This window comes from Clarias gariepinus, chromosome 2 (genome assembly GCF_024256425.1).
Source record: "Clarias gariepinus isolate MV-2021 ecotype Netherlands chromosome 2, CGAR_prim_01v2, whole genome shotgun sequence".
Classification (NCBI taxonomy): Eukaryota; Metazoa; Chordata; class Actinopteri; order Siluriformes; family Clariidae; genus Clarias; species Clarias gariepinus.
In genome coordinates this window covers 11,818,872-11,839,028 of record NC_071101.1, presented here as the reverse complement: position 1 = coordinate 11,839,028, position 20,157 = coordinate 11,818,872, and the positions used below count along the sequence as shown (strand labels likewise).

Genomic DNA, 20,157 nt, shown 5'->3' with positions numbered 1-20,157 from the left:
TCTGTAAAGCGGTTTAAATGGTAAGCAAACTGTAGTGGATCCAGTGTGTCAGGTAGTGAGAAGATGATGAAGTCTCTGACCAGCCGCTCAAGGCACTTCATCACTACAACGGGGGAGGGCTACAGGGCGATAGTCATTGAGGAAAGCAGGATGGGGTTTCTTTGGAACAGGAACAATGATGAACTCTTTAAAGCATGTGGGGATTACCGGCTAAGATAAGGAGAGGTTGAATATCTCTAAACACAGATGCTAGCTGGTCTGCACAGGCTCTGAGGACTTAACCTGCGCTTCCGTCCTGCTGCTTTCCTGGTGTTCACTCTTCAGACAGGTCTCCTCACGTCATGCTTGGAGATGATGAACGCGTTTCCGGTGCTGGCAGTGTCTATCTGTTTGCAACCATTAGCCCCTCTAGCATTAGCATCGCTAGCGTCTTTAGCAGGGGCAGGGACAGTAATGTGTTGATAAAAGTTCGGCGCTGCTTGTTCGAGGTTTGTGTTGTTAAAGTCCCCCGCCACAATAAGCGCAGGTGTTGTGTTTGGTGCTGTGTAAATGCATGCAGCTCGCATAAGGCAGTGTCTGTGTCCACTTTTGGTGGAATGTAAACGGTGCTGCTTATGACCGATGTAAACTCCCGAGGAAGATAAAAAGGACGGCATTTGATGGACAGTAGTTCCAGGTTGGGTGTGCAGGAGCGTGTAAGAGGAACAACGCTCACACTGTTGCACCAGCTGTTGTTTACCGTTAAGCACGCGCAGCATCTCCTTGACTTTCCTGAGTCCCGTGTCCTGTCCATGCAGTTAACCGAGAAGAACTTGGCTGGCTGGATGGTGTGGTCCGGCACCCCATGGGTTTAGCTATGTCTCGGTGAAGCAGAGAAGATTGCAGTGCAGAATGTCTCCCAGGAACTTTACCCTGACCCTGTGGTCATCAAGTTTGTTCTCCAGTTACTTAACATTGGCGAGCAGGATGCTAGGCAGAGGTGTGCGGTGTGCACGAGCTCTCAGCCTGTTCCTGACGCCGGCTCGTTTTCCTTGGAGCCATCCGCTTCTGGTTCGCATCCTTTGTTCTCCCTCAGGATCTCACTTGGCCAGCTCGGATCCGGAGTTAAAACTGTCGAATTGTGAGTACATTGTAAACAAATAAAAATAAGAGCATCTCTATCCTACTTAATGCACTCAATAGTGATTAATTTGCCAGTTCAAAGTTTCTGAAAATTAACAAAATAAAATAGGTCAGAGCAGACGTGACGACAGCCGACCTCACCAGCCCCATGATTCAAATTAGCTGAAATCTTAAATTTTAGATCTTAGACCTAAAAGTATTTTAAAGAAAATCTCAATTTGACCCCAGCAGCAAAACTCACACAATAACTCTGTAGTAGTGTGAGAATTACAGTAAGATTGGGGGAATGTGGTAAAGGTGTTTCCATACTTGGAGGACACTTTGCATTAGCAGCACATGCTTTAGTGCTCTGGGAGTGTTTATAGTGCTGTGACTTTAACACTTCATGACTGAGAGCTGCTGCTACAGCAACTTCACCCACAGCTACCATGACTTTAATCCCCATCTTCATCTGGACACTGATCCTCTGGACTCAAGGTCAGACACGGCTTCAGATTTTATCTTGACAATTATCTCTTCATACAAATACACATTTTTATGTATTATAATGTTTCAGTTTTATGGTGAATTATGATGCATATTTTTATTATAATGAATTATAATATATATTATAATATATTTTTAGAGTGCAGAGGTCAAGCCACAGTAACTCAGACTCCTGCAGTGAAATCTGCTCTTCCAGGAGAAACAGTCACCATCAACTCTAGAACCAGTCCGGCTGTGTACAACGGCTCATCTGGTGACAACCTATACTGGTATCAGCAGAAACCTGGAGAAGCTCCTAAACTCCTGATTAAATGTGCAAATCAGCTACAGTCAGGTTTTCCAGCTCATTTCAGTGGCAATGGATCTGGATCTGATTTTACTCTGACCATCAGTGGAGTCCAGACTGAAGATGCAGCAGATTACTACTGTCAGAGTTACCACAGTGGTGGTGTGTTCACACAGTGTTATAGAGTCGTACAAAAACCTCCTTTGGTCAGATTGTAGAGAGACTGCACTGCTGCAGCTGGAAGCGACTGTAGGTGCTAAGTTGGAGGATGTGATACGACACAGTGACACTCTGTAGAGGAGAGGAACCACACCACACAACTCACATTAGAAGTAATAACACCAGACTGCACAGAGTCCACCATGGCCACTTCTGTATAATTAATACTTCTGTTTTATACATTTTTGGTATTATTTCTCATGATTGTTAGTGTTTGGTGGATTTTTATTTATTTATTAATTTTTTGGGGGTCTGTCTCTATCATTTATTCTACCCATATTACTGCCTGCCTTTCTTCCTTGATGTCAGTCACTGTTAATAATCTGCTCCCAGTTTCAATTGTGTTTTTCTTGTGTCTCTTTTAGTACACAGTTCAACCATGCTCTCGATTCTCCCATAGTGATTGGTGTAACTCCTCTTGTCCTCAAAGACTTTCTCTTAACATTTGGGAATGAAGCTGATGTTCTTTGAATCTAATCTAAACCTCCTATTATTACCCATCTGTTATCTTTTTAATATGTAACCCCCCTTTTTAGTCAAGCCTCCAGTCCTCCTGACTTTGCTTCCTCTCTTCAACTCCTATATACTGAGATTTAACAACTTTCCTCTAATGCACAATAATGTAAACTTTTTGGACATGGTCATCCATCCTTCCACAGCAAGCTGAAGAGGTATCAGTGTTATCCAGCTTAATTTTTCAGATTATTACTTAGTATTCTGCACTCTTCTTCTTCCTGCTCTACTTACAAGTAACTATACCTCAGCAGCTCTTTAGCTGAAATTAAATCTCAGCTTGTCGTATATCACTAGAGATGCGTCACTATGATGTATTGGTATATGATGTACAAACATCAACACATTCAAAATTGGATAAAAGTTATAGATAGCATTCCTGTACGTATATAATGAGTAGTTAAGTCATGATTAATTCAGAGCAATCTGGTATCTCTGGGCTTGATAAAGCTGACGGACTTATCATTACATGACCAAAACTAAATAAAGATTAAATATCAGTTCGAGCTCTTTTTTCTGTTCTAAAGAGAGGAGAGGGAGACCTTCAGTAACAGATATCAGGAGATTTAAGGAACAGCCGTCATTTCCTCTGTTTTCTGGTAATTCTGCATTCACTCGATGAAAGAATCTAATACATTTATGTAAATAAAAAAAGGGTTTAAGTGGGCTGAAAAACAGCCATGTGTTCTTAATACACAGCAGGAGGTAAGTAGTGATTAGTGTGTGTAGTGCATTACCTGCTCATACATTACAGTGGAAGACTCCATTAAGTACATTTACATTTAGGAAATTTCCTATGATGTCCATCGACTCAGAGAGAAAGATCAAACCCTGTGTATGTTTGTGCATGTGTGTGTGTGTGTGTGTGTGTGACAAAAAGAGAGAGAAAAGAATATGGTCTTTAATAAGACTCTGGGCCTGTCCACACGGAGAAGCGTTTCGCTGTATACGTATACATTTTTTATCGTATTGGCGTTTCATCCACACGGATCCGGCGTTTTAGGAGACTGAAACCGCTATTTTTTGAAACCGGGTCCCAAAGTGGATAAATATGAAAACGACACTCTTGCGGTTTCGTGTGTACAGCCAATCTGTATATTTTTGTGAAACGATGATGTCATCACATCACGTGTCGGCTGCGTCACACGTAACAGCAACAACAATAATGGCGGACTACATGATTGTGTTCGTGTTGCTACAAAGCCTGCTAGCTTTATTACAGCAAAATCTATTGCTTCTATGCAACTGTTATGAGCAACAAGCGATAATGGACAACACCATCTTGGTTCGTATACAGCGCGCAAGGTTATGCGCATGCTTAAAGTCTTCTTCTCCGTGTATAGTGTATCTCTATGGCGGAATTACAGCGCCCCATACTGGTCTGGCATATATACTACACCGTTTTCAGTGGTTTCGTGTGTACGCAATTTTTTTTAGAACGAGGGAAAAAAATTATCGGATAGGGAACGCACTGGCTTCGTGTGGACTAACCCTCTATTACTTTCTAAATAAAAGCAGTCAATGCTTCATTCTGATCAGAACTTTTTGTAAATCAAGGTAATTTCAGAAGTCTTCCTTCAAACAGTTTTTTTTTAATTGTACAATATTTTAGTGTTATGCATTATATGTCATTATTTTTTTAGGCACATTCTAACCAGTCAGAAAAATAAAAAATAAGTGTTATCCAGTAGCACATAAAGCATCAAATATACTCAGTGAAACACACACACAAGCACACACACACACACTCATTTGCATGAACAGTTCTCAGAATAGACCAGCACTTTCAGCAGATGTTCATGGCTCTTCAGACAAACTCACTCAAGCACAACACACACACTGCACTCGACCTGCTGTTTAAGCTGCTGTTCCAAATCGCTGCCAAAGACACTTCACAACTGAAAAAGGAGACGTGCTTTCCACATTAAAACTTTATTTCAGCATAGCTACACCACTGACACCATTTTAGACCACTAAGCATGTTTTAAAGTGTACACTTGATTTCTAGTGAGCGTCACAGCGACTCTTTCGGAACGAGGTGATCTGAGTCGTGTCGTGGTAGGAGACGGTACAGCCGAACACCTCGGACTCTTCCCAGCGTTCTTTGCTGAGGGTCAGGGTGCTGCTGCGGCTGTAAAAGCCATTCTTCCGCGCTGGTCACTATCCCCTTGTTCACCTCTGCACCATCCACGGTCCAGCTCATCAGTGCCCCCTGTGGAGAATAGGCTGAGAGCAGGCAGAGAGTCAGGAACACACACACACACACACACAGAGTTGTATTAATGGTAATCTCAATTCTAACACACTGTTATGTTATACTGTGATATAGCTATTGTAGAGCAGAAGTTTATCTGCACATTAAACCACAATTCTGCTAATGTCATCCAACCAAACTGCAGCTGAACAAAACATTTTTCATCTTATGAAGAAAACACACTGTGCATGAATAAGCATCTAATTAGGGTCAAATTATCTCTTTTTTTAATATTTTGGAGATTATTTTAATAATTATTTATGGATTATCATTAAAAGGAAATCAACAATAAAACAATATTGCTCAGGATTTATTGCTACTGTCCCAAATTATAATTAAAAATGTGACCAGTAAAAGTTTAAAGCTTCTCTCTTTAATTCACTTATTTATACATCATGAAGCAAAACGTATTTTAAGGAAAATCTCCATGTGATCTGAAATTTTAAAACTCACACAATAACTCTGTAGTAGTGTGAGAATTACAGTAAGATTTGGGGAATGTGGTGAAGGTGTTTCCATACTTAGAGGACACTTTGCATTAGCAGCACATGCTTCAGTGCTCTGGGAGTGTTTATAGCGCTGTGACTTTAACACCTCATGACTGAGAGCTGGTGCTACAGCAACTTCACCCACAGCTACCATGACTTTGATCCCCGTCTTCATCTGGACACTGATCCTCTGGACTCAAGGTCAGGCACTGCTTCAGGTTTTATCTCTACAATCATTTCTTCATAAAAATATACTTCTTGTTAATTCTAATTCTTTCATTGGTTATAATTCATCCTACATTATTTTTTGTCTCAGAATGCAGAGGTCAAGCCACAGTAACTCAGACTCCTGCAGTGAAATCTGCTCTTCCAGGAGAAACAGTCACCATCAACTGTAGAACCAGTCAGGCAGTGTCAAATAACAACTACTTATACTGGTATCAGCAGAAACCTGAAGAAGCTCCTAAACTCCTGATTAAATTTGCAAATCAGCTACAGTCAGGTTTTCCAGCTCGTTTCAGTGGCAGTGGATCTGGATCTGATTTCACTCTGACCATCAGTGGAGTCCAGACTGAAGATGCAGCAGATTACTACTGTCAGAGTCACCATAGCATCACTGGCTACTGGTTCACACAGTGTTATAGAGTCGTACAAAAACCTCCCTCAGTCAGATTGTAGAGAGACTGCACTGCTGCAGCTGGGAGCGACTGCAGGTGCTGAGTTGGAGGATGTGATATGACACAAACTGAATCATATTATCATTATCATGAATTAGCTTTTGGATGATTGTAGCTGCACAGAACACAGGATAGAAAAATGAGGGCTCAGTTTTGTGTTCGGCTCAGCACTGTTTTATTTATTTTAGTTGAAAGCGACCCCCAGTCTGGTCATTTCTGCAGTCATTATTTTCATTTGCATCTGATGTTCGTTCTGTTTCCCAATCCATAAGCCCATTATTTATTGAAGCTACTGTGACCCTTTGTAAATGTGTAACACAAGCACCCAGTACACTTCTTTCTAAGCTCAGTAAGACTCATTTTACATCATTATACATCACTCACACTCATTCATTCATCTTCACTTAATGCTTTAAGTGGTCAGGGCCACAGTGGATCTGGAGCCTATCCTGTCACATTCTGTGTTCAGGTGCAGAACAATTTTAGTCACAAAGGAGTCTTTAGTGTGTATTAGCCCTCTATTGCTGTTGAAGGACTGGAAGAGGTGAGTAGCAATGTGACTAAAATATATTGATGATACATGAATGATTTATTTTCAATATATTTTATGATATAATCACGACTTTCTTATAAATGCATTTCAGAATAAACAGCATTAAGAAATAAAACCGTAAAAGTATAATATGTTCCGTCAACCATTTTTTTTACCCTCGTTATCCTAATGTATCTTATTCCTTATTTTCTATGATGGCGCCGGTTAGGTGGCTGCCGTCGCGACTCTGTGGTCGCAAAAATTATTTCGCTGCATATTGTACTCTGTATGATTGTGCATGTGACAAATAAACTTGAACTTGAACTTAAGGATTGATACTTTCCTGCTCTATGCTGGTTGATCCTTCTGAGGTGAAGCAGTTTTGTGTCATACAATATACTCACCCACAAGTTCATTAGTCCATTACAACAAAACACACATTGTTAAAATGTTTAAATGAATTATGATGCAATCAAGTTATTTAGCTGTCCTAGAAAATTTAGTGTAAAGAAAGTACACCAAGTACACCTAATTTAAAGCCCATCTAACTATCCAGGGTCTGACTGTGTCTGATTGCTAAATGTTTATGCAAAATACAAATCACTGATTCACTTTCCAACTTTATGGGCACACATTAAAAGCACAAAATATGTACTAGTTACTTTACAAAGTGCTTTAACCACCAGCATTGAAGAGACGTCTGTAATGATTTCCTCAAAAAATCAGTTGTTTAATAGACAGCACTGGTCTATTATTTATTATAGACTGTAAGGAACGGTGAAAAGAGTAATAACCTTTTGTACTCATGTACTGTTACCTTAGTGAAATTTTACTGAAGTACAAGTAAAGTTACAGAGTTACTTTTTTAACAGCAGGGGTGGAATGGGGGATTCTAGTGTACTGTAGTTCAAAAAAGACAGCTGGATATAAATCTCAAACTAGTTGTTTTGAACTAAAAAAACACCTTTGCATAATAAAGCTGTTACCTTTTTCTTGCTTGAAATCAAAGTGGTCACTTAAATATGGTGTGACGCTTTGCGCCGGATGGCCGAGGGAAAAAAGAGCTCAGAGCCAAAAATAACGTTCAACACAAAACCTTTATCGGCCTCTTTCAGCCTCATAAAATTATAATACGACACATAAAGTAAAAGTAAAAGGAAAGATAAAAGAATAGAGTGTTTCGGGGGTGAGCAGCACACCTGAGCTCTTACTCCGTTCTCTCCTACTCACTCACACACCTCTGCAGCGCACACACTGAGGGAGGCAACTCTTAAAAGGCCGACATACATACATACATAATATGGTATACAACATGGTAGTGGCCGTTACAATGGCCAGGGGTTTGCTTCATGAGAATTTGCTGGCATTTCGCTTTTAGCTGGGTCTGGATCATTGGCATCTGTTTTGTCCGCCTCCATCATTCTTGTGAATTTATCGCGTTTGTTCTCCCCGCCCATCAATCAATCAAAAAGAACTACACAATTACAGTAATGTGAGTAAATGCAATTCGGTACTTTCCACCTTTGTATTTAAGCAACATAATTTATATAATTTATAAGCACTTAATTTGCTCATATAGAAAAACAGCCTACAGTGATGGTGTAAGGATTATAGATTTTAATAATGAACTTTGTTGTTTTTAGATGTCTAGCTCATGATTGTTATTTCATCAGGAGTGTCTGTACTATAGTTTAATAATATTTAAAAATGCAAAGCAGTTACACTGAGAAGCATGTGATAAAAAGTGATGTCTATAAAATGCATGAGGAAATTCAGGATTCTGTTTCATGGTTAAACAAAAGCTTTTATTTAAAAATGGGACATTTGAGCAGTAAAGACCAGATGTAACACACAGTGAAGCAGTAGAAGGTGAGCTGAGTAAAGTGTGTGTGAGCTCACAGCTCTGAGCACTGCTCTATGTTCACTGTGTTCACCACAGTAGGTTGGTTCTCCTTAAAGGCCTCACAGGTCACCAGCTTGTTCCTGCACTGCTCCGAGCGGAGGCTCAGCGTGCTGCTCCAGCTGTAGAGGCCGTCTGTGTGCAGAACATCAGCACTGTGACTCTCCCCCGAGGTCCAGCTGTTCCCATTAACCTTCCAGGTCAGCCTCCAGTCCGAGGGGAAGCCCTTGTTGGCCACACACACGAGTGTGACCTTCTCCTGCTGCAGGTCCACACTGGAGGGGGGCAGCACCGTCACACTGGGCCGGGTGAGACCTACACACACAAATGTACAGTTGAGACAGGAATGGACAGCTGTCAGTCACTCAGGCTTCATTTCAGCTCACTGTGTGTTTCACTTCCTTTTATATCTTACAGAGCAGAACTGAGTTCAGTGGAGCATCACAAACATTTTATGTTCAGTTTAAATACTTTTTACATCTTATATCTACATGAATTAAATTACTGTTTTGCTGAACATTAAACATGAATTATGTTGAATATTCAATAATCAGAATCATTACCTGCATTGAATACTGCATTTACATTTACATATTGATTATATTGCTGTAATCATTGCATTCTCCGATTAATTTAAATACTATTTAAACTTGATAATACAAATAAACAGCATGTAACATCAACAATGTTTCTCATTAAAATATATTTTTAGGTTTCAACATTTTGTTAATAGATCCAATTTTTCTGAGAAATTACATGTATTTAATTGAACATAAATTTCACAATAATATTCGCAAACAGCAATAGATATTTTGTGTTTTGATTAAAATAAATATTGACCATTAGCATTATAGTCAGATACATTTGATCTATGTACAACACACACACAAAGAAAAGAAATAAAATTAATTAGTTCTGGATTTATGAAGGATAACAAATCACTAAGTACTTATGACCGTGAATTTATAATCTATATTTTTACACACTGAAAATTTATCTGGACACATGAAATTAAATATCAACACACTCTATTTCAGTAATTAATTTAAACACACTGTATTTCAGTCATTAGTAAACAGGTTACTTACGGCCCACAGACAGTTTGGTTCCTCCACCAAAAGTGTACCACAGTGATACAAACAGGTTTAGTGGCCGTACAAAAACCCTGCTGCTCTAAACTCACTGCTCTCTCCATCCATTTAAATCTCTTATTACAGAACAGCTACAAAACAAGAACTTCTGTTTACAATAGCTGATTAATACATTAACTTTCTGACTGGTTTATCACAGCTCAGTATTTTATTTTACTTCTAAAAACTAAAACTAATACTTTAAACTGAGAATACAAATAGAGTGTAACACATACAGATAAATTACACAGATTAAAAGCTCAAACAATTTACAAATTTCAGATCTGCAGTTAAACAGTTTTACCCATAATGGCTGATTTAATACAACATTAATTTACTAATGGAAATTTTGTAATAAATGACTGAACATTTGGAGTGGATTCCTCCACTTTTTTGACTGTTTAAAAGTGTTAATGTCATATTTAATCCTACAGTAATTTAAAAAATATTCTACTGTCTAAAACAGTGTGTATTTACTCACTAACACTGATGCTGCTTCTTCCACCATAAATCCACTACAGTAAAAAACTCATTGACATTCAGTACAAACACATCCAGTGTAAGTTTAAGTTTCTCTCTAATTCACTTATTTATGCATCTTAGACCTAAAAGTATTTTGCAGAAAATCTCCATCTGACCCCAGAAGCAAAACTCACACAATAACTCTGTAGTAGTGTGAGAATTACAGTAAGATTGGGGAAATGTGGTAAAGGTGTTTCCATACTTAGAGGACACTTTGCATTAGCAGCACATGCTTCAGTGCTCTGGGAGTGTTTATAGCGCTGCGACTTTAACACTTCATGACTGAGAGCTGCTGCTACAGCAACTTCACCCACAGCTACCATGACTTTGATCCCCGTCTTCATCTGGACACTGATCCTCTGGACTCAAGGTCAGACACTGCTTCAGATTTTATCTCTACAATCATCTCTTTATACAAATACACTCAAAGTTTCTATTATAGAGGTTCAGTTTCTTGATGCATTATCCTTATATTTTTACAGAGTGCAGAGGTCAAGTCACAGTAACTCAGACTCCTGCAGTGAAATCTGCTCTTCCAGGAGAAACAGTCACCATCAACTGTAGAACCAGTCCGGCCGTGTACACAGACTCAGCTGGTCAACACTTACACTGGTATCAGCAGAAACCTGGAGAAGCTCCTAAACTCCTGATTAAACTTGTAAATCAGCGACAGTCAGGTTTTCCAGCTCGTTTCAGTGGCAGTGGATCTGGATCTGATTTCACTCTGACCATCAGTGGAGTCCAGACTGAAGATGCAGCAGATTACTACTGTCAGAGTTTACATTCCATCAGTAGCAACTGGCTGTTCACACAGTGTTATAGAGTCGTACAAAAACCTCCCTCAGTCAGATTGTATTCGCTTGGAGCGACTGCAGGTGCTGAGTTAGAGGATGTGATGCGAGACAATGACACACACTTTATGAACTTTTGATAACACACAAAACATACAGAAGAGATATTTGGGATCAGTTTTTTTTTTAGCTCAGCAATGCGTAATTTGGTCACAGCTTTATATATGATGGTACAAAGAATGAAATTTCACATCTGTTGGTGGCTTAGTTTTAGGAGAAAATAACCACAAAACATTTTTGATCCCACTCCTTCATTATTTTTATTTTCATCTTTTTCAGATATAAAAAAAATCAGTTGCTTCTCTTCACCAAAATATAAATATGTCACGGTCACCCTGTAAATTAATTGAACAGTGCTGCTCCAGGACCCAGTACACTCCCATGATAGTGATGCCTGTCTTACCTAGTTCAGTGAGACTCATAACTCACACTCATTCATTCATCACTTCACTTAGTGCTATAAGCTGGTCAGTGCCACGGTGGATCTGGAGCCTATTTAGTCACATTCTCTGTTCAAAGGCAGATAAAACAATTCTATTCACAAAGGATTCTTTATTGTTTATTAGCACTTAAATGCTGCTGAAGCGTGAAGTGCTGCTGAAGTTTTTTTTACAACAAAATACTGTGCATATTATTAAAATATTAACAGTAAAAGGGAGACAAAAACATTTTTATTATAATAAAATAATAATAATATAATTAAATTATTTTATTTAGCTGTCCTGGAGAATTTAGTTTAATGAAATAAAAAACATATTAAAAGTCAAGAACACCAGGCACCACAGTGCACCTCAATCGTTATTGCTCCTCGCTCCCTATGTAGATGGCCACCCTTTTCTGCAGTTTCGCGAAAGAGTCAGGGCAGGCAGGTCAGGCCAACTGGCGAAGATTTTCATTAATGGACCTCTCTAAACCTTCACATTGTAAAAGTGAAGTGCAGAGTTAAGTACAGGATCCGGAAGCACAGGAAAGAGGCGCTCGGAGGCCTTATTAGAGAGTGGCACACGAGCGGGGCAATGTTTCGCACCCTAGAGACTTTAAAAAGGAGACCGTAATGCCGTCCCTTGACCTCTTTTCTCCCCTTTAAATCTTCCTTCCTCCCTCCTTTTTAACCCTTACCTTCCCTATTTTTCCAAATAAAATGACCCTTTTCCCCGTAAGACCTCGCCTTATGTCCATTAGATCCAAGATGGCGCCGGTGAGGTCGGCTGCCGTCACGACTGCTCCGACCACCTTTTCTCTGTTTTTGTTTTTTAAATTAGTTTTCAGTGTTTTAAAATCGGCAAAATTACCACCATGGAGTACATTGGTTGTGATAGATACACTCTTGTATCTATTGGTATACAATGTACTCACAATTCAACGTTTTTAAATCCGGATCCGAGCTGGCCGAGTGAGATCCTGAGAGAGAACAAAGGACGCGACGCGAAGCGGCGCCCCCAAAGGGGAAAGGAGTCGGCGTCAGGAACAGGCTGAGAGCCCGTGCACACCGCACACCTCTGCCTAGCATCCTGCACGCCAACGTCCAGTCACTGGAAAACAAGCTCGATGACCTCAGGGCCAGGATAAGGTTCCAGAGAGACATTCGGGACTGCAATCTCCTCTGCTTCACTGAGACATGGCTGAACCCAGCGGTGCCGGACCACGCCATCCAGCCGGCTGAGTTCTTCTCGGTTCACCGCATGGACAGCAGCTGGTGCAATAGCGCGAGCGTTGTTCCTCTTACACACTCCTGCACACCAAATCTGGAACTACTGTCCATCATGTGTCATCCTTTTTATCTACCTCGGGAGTTTACATCGGCCATAATCAGTGCCGTTTATATTCCACCACAAGCGGCCACGGACACTGCCTTATGCGAGCTGCATGAGGCACTCACACAGCAACAATCACAACACCGGTACGCTGCACTTATTGGAACTTTAACAGTGCCAACCTCAAACGCGCAGCGCCGAGCTTTTATCAGCACATCACCTGCCCCACCAGGGGCGAAAGGACACTGGATCATTGTTATACAACGGTCAAGGACGGCTACAAGGCACAATCTTGCCCACCGTTTGGTAAATCCGACCACGCCGCCATCTTCCTCATGCCAAAATACAAACAATGGCTGAAACAGGAAGTTCCGGTTCAAAGGGAGGTCGCGCGCTGGACGGACCAATCGGTGGTCGCATTACAGGACGCACTCGATGACGCAGACTGGGACATGTGCGGAAACAGCTCCGATGATGACGTCGGCGTGTTTACGGAAGTGGTTGTGGGATTCATTGGGAAACTAGCGGATGATACTGTAGAGAAAAAGACTATCAGAACGTTTCCCAACCAGAAGCCGTGGGTGGATAAAACTATCCGCGACGCTCTGAAATCTCGCACCGCTGCCTACAACACGGGACTCGCATCGGGGGACATGGAACCGTACAAGGCTGCGTCATACAGCGTCCGGAAGGCGGTGAAAGAGGCGAAGCAGCGCTACCGGAGAAAACTAGAGTCACAGCTCCAACAGAGTGACTCTAGGAGCCTGTGGCAGGGATTAAGGACAATAACGGACTATAAAACAACAACAACCGGCATGACAAACGCGGACGCGACTCTGGCAGACGAGCTGAATACTTTCTATGCTCGCTTCGAGGCTGCAGCTAAAGACGCTAGCAATGCTAATGCTAGCGGCGCTAATGGCTGCAGACAGGAAGACACTGCCAGCACCGGAAGTGCGTTCATCATCACTGAGCATGACGTGAGGAGAGCCTTCAAGAGAGTGAACACCAGGAAAGCAGCAAGACCAGACGGCATCTCAGGTCGTATCCTCAGAGCCTGCACAGACCAGCTAGCACCTGTGTTCACTGAGATATTCAACATCTCTTTATCTCAGTCGGTGATCCCCACATGCTTCAAAGAGTCCATCATTGTTTCTTTTCCGAAGAAACCTCATCCTGCTTCTCTTAATGACTATCGCCCTGTAGCCCTCACCTCAGTAGTGATGAAGTGCTTTGAACGCCTGGTCAGAGACTTCATCATTTCTTCACTACCGGACACACTCGACCCACTACAGTTTGCATACCGCCAGAACCGTTCCACAGACGATACAATCTCTCATCTCCTCCATGCATCACTTACTCACCTGGACACTAGGAAAGGGAATTATGTTAAAATGCTCTTCATCGACTACAGCTCTGCATTTAATACCATAATTCCCTCCACACTCACCACCAAGCTGGAGCACCTGGGACTCAGCTCATCCATGTGTCAGTGGATCTCCAATTTTCTGACTGGCAGACCACAGGAAGTAAGGATGGGCGGACATGTCTCAGCCTCACTCACTCTCAGCATTGGAGCCCCCCAGGGTTGTGTTCTAAGCCCCCTGCTGTACTCTTTGTACACCCACGACTGCGTGGCCACTACCAACTCCACCGCCATCATCAAGTTTGCTGACGACACTGTCGTGGTGGGCCTGATCTCTAACAATGATGAGTCGGCCTACCTAGAGGAGATTGTAAATCTGGAGAACTGGTGCCAGAGAAACAATCTCCTCCTGAACGTCAGCAAGACAAAGGAGCTGATAGTGGACTTTAGTACAAAGCAGGAGAGGAACTACCAGACCCCCATCATCAACAGGAGCCTAGTGGAGAGAGTGGACAGCTTCTGATACCTCGGTGTTCACATCACGCAGGACCTGTCATGGTCCTGTCACATCAACACCGTGGTAAAAAAGGCCCGGCAGCATCTTTATCACCTCAGACGCTTGAGAGACTTTAGACTGCCCTCTAAGGTGCTCAGGAATTTCTACTCCTGTACCATAGAGAGCATCCTGACGGGAAACATTACGACCTGGTTTGGGAACAGCACCATGCAGAACAGACGGGCTCTACAGAGGGTGATGCGATCAGCTGAGCGAATCATCCGCACCGAGCTCCCTGACCTGCACCTGATCTACAGCAAGCAGTGCTGGACCAAGGTCAGGAAGATTGTGAAGGATCTCAGCCATCCCAACAATGGACTGTTTTCTCTGTTGCGGTCTGGGAAGCGATTCCGCTCCCTGAAGGCCAACACAGAGAGACTGTAGAGGAGCTTCTTCCCGCAGGCGATAAGGTCTCTCAATTACATCACACCACACAGGAGTAATATCTTTTAAACACTGACACTGACTGGACAATCATGGACACATTCATGCAATACATATTTACATATCTAAAGCCATGCACTTTTCATAAGTCACTTTATACAATACATGTTTATCTGCCATTGCACATGACACTTTGTCACTTTAAAACATTTTAATGCCACTTTAAAACATTTTAAAATTTATATATATATATTTCTTCCCCATATTCCTACAGTATATTCTATATTTTGTGATATTTTTACATGCCCTTATCTGTACAGTTTGTTTATTTTACTAGTTACTGTACATTTATTTTCCTTTGTATTTTATATCTTTTTATTAATATTTATTTCTTATATAAAGTTTTTTTATTTTCTTTTTAAGGTCACCGGCGGTCGTATAAGCATTTCACTGCATATTGTACTGTGTATGTGACAAATAAAATTTGAATTTGAATTTTTATAGATAAATAACCCACAGTGATGGTGTATTATGGGTAAACGTGAATCAGAGTTAGTGTTTATTACCTCAAAGCTGCTTATTTTTTCACAAACAATTTATTTTCTTATTTCTATTAAACCACAAACATGAGCTAAAGTATAAACAGTTCCTCACCATCGTCTCTTTACTCTTTGTTGTTAATGAGTTAATAAAAAATAAAAATTTCCACCAATTAGCCTAACCTGCATATCTTTGGACTGTGGAAGAGAACCAGAGTACCCAGAGGAAACCCACAAAGCACATGTAGAACATGCAAACCCTATGCACACAGAGACTGGAATCAAGCCTGGCTGGGAATCGAACCCAGACCCTGGAGGTGCAAGGCGCCAGTGCTAACCACTACACCACTACGTGCCGCCTCCCAGCAAAAAGCTGACTCTTAAAAATGTTTACATGATTATTATTGTTTCATGGCAATATATCCATGCAGGACTATTGGTTTTGATAATGAACTGGGTTGTTCTTAGATTTCTAGCTTATAATTAAAATTTTGTCAGAAGTTTCATTAAAGACATTAAAGATGATGTGCTGAGTTACACTGAGAAGTAGGTGATAAAAAGTAATCTGTATAAAAATACAACAAGATGAAAATCAGAATGCTGTTTTATTGTTGAACAAAGGCTTTTATTTAAAAATGGGACATTTAAGCAGTAAAGACCAGATGTAACACACAGTGAAGCAGTAGAAGGTGAGCTGAGTAAAGTGTGTGTGAGCTCACAGCTCTGAGCACTGCTCTATGTTCACTGTGCTCACCACAGTAGGTTGGTTCTCCTTAAAGGCCTCACAGGTCACCAGCTTGTTCCTGCACTGCTCTGAGCGAAGGGTCAGCGTGCTGCTCCAGCTGTAGAGGCCGTCTGTGTGCAGAACATCAGCACTGTGACTCTCCCCCGAGGTCCAGCTGTTTCCATTAACCTTCCAGGTCAGCCTCCAGTCCGAGGGGAAGCCCTTGTTGGCCACACACATGAGTGTGACCTTCTCCTGCTGCAGCTCCACACGGGATGGGGGCAGCACCGTCACACTGGGCCGGGTGAGACCTACACACATGCACACAAATGCACAGTTGAGACAGGAATGGACAGCTGTCAATCACTCAGGCTTCATTTCCGTTCACTGTGTGTTTCACTTCCTTTTATATCTTACAGAGCAGAACTGAGTTCAGTGGAGCATCACAAACATTTCACATTCAGTTTAAATACTTTACATCTTATATTTACATAAATTAAATTATTGTTTTCTCAGAATCTTAAACTTAAATTATGTTGAATTTAATCTATACTGATATATATCACTGTGATCATTGCATGTTCAAATCAATGTTTATTTAAAATGTGATAAGATAAATAAACAGAATTTAACAAAACAATAGTTGTCATTAAAATATTGTTTTTAGGCTTTAACATTTACCTAAGTTCAAAGATCCAATGTATCTGAGAAATTGGATGTATTTAATTGAACAATAAATCATCATAATATTCACTATTAGAAGATCTAGATTACGGCATCATGAATGTTTTGTGGATTAAATAAAAATTATTTATTACCCCTATAGTCAGATCCACTTTGTCAAACATTTAAAACACACAAAAGAATTAAGAAAATAGTTCTGGATTTTTGACTGATAAGTATTGAGGATAATGAATTCAGAAAAGTAATACATAATTTATATCCTTACACTGCAAAAAATAATCAGTACACATGTGATTTCAGTCATTAATCTGAACACACTCTATTTCAGTCATTAATTTAAACACACTGTATTTCAGTTATTAGTAAACAGGTTACTTACGGCCCACAGACAGTTTGGTTCCTCCACCAAAAGTCCACCACAGTGATACAAACAGGTTTAGTGGCCGTACAAAAACCCTGCTGCTCTAAACTCACTGCTCTCTCCATCCATTTAAACCTCTTATTACAAAATAGCTACAAAACACCAACTTCTGTTTACAATAGCTGATTAATATACTAACTGTCTGACTGTTTTTTTTATCATGTTTTCATGTTTTACTCTACTTTTAAACACCAATATTAAGTTAAATTGATGATAAAGCTTAAGTGTAAGTCATTCAAATAGACTACACAAATTAAAGATCTTAAAATTTATAATATTTAGATTTGCAGTTTAACATGTTTACTCATAATGGCTCACTTAATAAAATACTGATCTTCTAATGGGAAATTTGTAGTATATTATTGAATTTTCACTTTTTTGACTGATTAAAAGTGATAATGTGATATTTATACAGTAATCATACAGTAATTAAAACAATATTCTATAGTCAAAAACAGTGTGTATTTACTTACTGCCAACACTGATGCTGATTCTTCCATCATAAATCCACTACAGTGAGAAACTCATTAACATTCAGTACAAACACATCCAGTGTTAGCTTCTTTCTCTAATTTACTTATTTATGGATCTTAGACCTAAAAGTATTTTACAGAAAATCTCCATCTGACCGCAGAACCAAAACTCACAGATTGGGGGAATGTGGTAAAGGTGTTTTCATACTTAGAGGTCACTTTGCATTAGCAGCACATGCTTCAGTGCTCTGGGAGTGTTTATAGCGCTGTGACTTTAACACTTCATGACTGAGAGCTGCTGCTACAGCAACTTCACCCAGAGCTACCATGACTTTGATCCCCATCTTCATCTGGACACTGATCCTCTGGACTCAAGGTCAGACACTGCTTCAGATTTTATCTCTACAATCATCTCTTTATACAAATACACATTTTTATGTATTATAATGTTTCAGTCTCATGGTGAATTATAATATGTATTTCACAGAATGCAGAGGTCAAGTCACAGTAACTCAGACTCCTGCAGTAAAATCTGCTCTTCCAGGAGAAACAGTCACCATCAACTGTAGAACCAGTCAGGCAGTGTACAAGGACTCAAATGGTGAGTTCTTACACTGGTATCAGCAGAAACCTGGAGAAGCTCCTAAACTCCTGATTAAATTTGTAAATCAGCAACAGTCAGGTTTTCCAGCTCGTTTCAGTGGCAGTGGATCTGGATCTGATTTCACTCTGACCATCAGTGGAGTCCAGACTGAAGATGCAGCAGATTACTACTGTCAGAGTGCTCACTGTCCTAGCAGCTGTGTGTTCACACAGTGTTATAGAGTCGCACAAAAACCTCCCTCAGTCAGATTGTAGAGAGACTGCACTGCTGCAGCTGGGAGTGACTGCAGGTCCTGAGTTGGAGGATGTGATACGACACAATAACACTTTGTAGAGGAGAGGAACCACACCACACTAACTCACAACTCACATCAGAAATCTCTCAATAATAATAACGCCACACTGTACTCAGTCCACTCCATTGACACTACTGTAAAATTAATACTGCTGTTGTTTTATAAATTATTCTGGTAATTTATGAATTTTACTGTTTAGTGGATAACTTTCCTTCTTCGTTCAGTCTCTATCACTCATCCTGCCCATATTAGTCTCAGATTCTGACAGAATATCAGTTACTGTTAATAATCTGTTTTGTTAGTAAGTTTTTCTCGTTTCTCTTTCAGGAAACACTTCAGCCCTGCCATGTAGCATTAATGTTTTAATGTGATCTAATTTCTCCAGCTGATGGCCCTGTTTTATACATGATCTTCTGACTTTTTTTCTTCTTGTCCTTTCTTTATATAAGTTTTATTATCAGTTTGGCCCCCCTGAATCTTGTTCTGGTTTCATCCTGGTGCACTTTGCTGCTATTTTTTCAATTTGTTTAGAAGATCTAGATTATTGCATTTGGTAGATTTTAGCCAGAATTAATTACATTTACCTCATTTTGCATCTGAGAAGTTAAGGGTCTTGCACAATAGTTTGAACCTGTGATTTCCCAATTTCAGTCCAATATCTTATCTAATGAGCGAGCCCTGTGTTAAATAAGAACACATTGTAAAGTTTATGAGCTACATCCATATTCAGTTCAGTAGGTCATAGCACAATACACTCAAATCGTTCCATCCCTACATGATTATTTCCTAATTTACATCCTTCATCCAATAGTATGGGCCAGGGGTAGCTCAGTGGTTAAGGCATTGGACTACGGTTCGGAAGATCCCAGGTTCAAACCCCACAACCACCAAGTTGCCACTGTTGGGCCCTTGAGCAAGGCCCTTAACCCTCAATTGCTCAGATGTGTAATGAGATAAAAATGTAAGTCGCTCTGGATAAGAGCGTCTGCCAAATGCGTAAATGTAAATGCGTAAATGTAGTATATTAACGTGCTTAAAGCAAATGTTGTGCATCATCAACATATAAAAAAAATGGATAAAAGTTGTACACATCATTCCTGTATCTATATGCTGAGTAGTTAAGTCATAATTAACTCAAAGTCTGTTATCTCTGGGCTTGATTATGGTGATGGACTTATTACTACATGACCAGAAATTAATTAGGATTAAATATCAGTTCAAGCTCTTTCTTCTGTTCTAAAGAGAAGAGAGGGAGACCTTAAGTAACAGATATCAGAAGATTTGAGAGACAGCCATTATTTTCACTGCTTGCTGGACATTTTGCATTCACTCGATGAAAGAATTTAATACATTTATGTGAATAAAAGGCTACAAAGT

The 20,157-nt window shown here is 40.3% G+C and overlaps 3 gene segments (V, D, J or C); 1 reads left to right on the top strand and 2 right to left on the bottom strand.

Moving 5' to 3' along the window:
* The first annotated feature begins 1,550 nt into the window (after nt 1–1,550).
* LOC128539787 (immunoglobulin kappa variable 6-21-like) lies at nt 1,551–2,513 on the top strand. The segment is given in 3 exon segments: nt 1,551–1,599; nt 1,805–2,035; nt 2,479–2,513. Coding segments are annotated over 3 exon segments (315 nt in total).
* Nucleotides 2,514–8,364: 5,851 nt separating this feature from the next.
* Nucleotides 8,365–10,473, bottom strand: LOC128539771 (Ig kappa-b4 chain C region-like). The segment is given in 3 exon segments: nt 8,365–8,792; nt 9,566–9,650; nt 10,450–10,473. Coding segments are annotated over 3 exon segments (429 nt in total).
* A 5,709-nt stretch (nt 10,474–16,182) lies between these two features.
* Nucleotides 16,183–17,908, bottom strand: LOC128539755 (Ig kappa-b4 chain C region-like). The segment is given in 3 exon segments: nt 16,183–16,614; nt 17,367–17,451; nt 17,882–17,908. Coding segments are annotated over 3 exon segments (432 nt in total).
* Between the last annotated feature and the right edge of the window lie 2,249 nt (nt 17,909–20,157).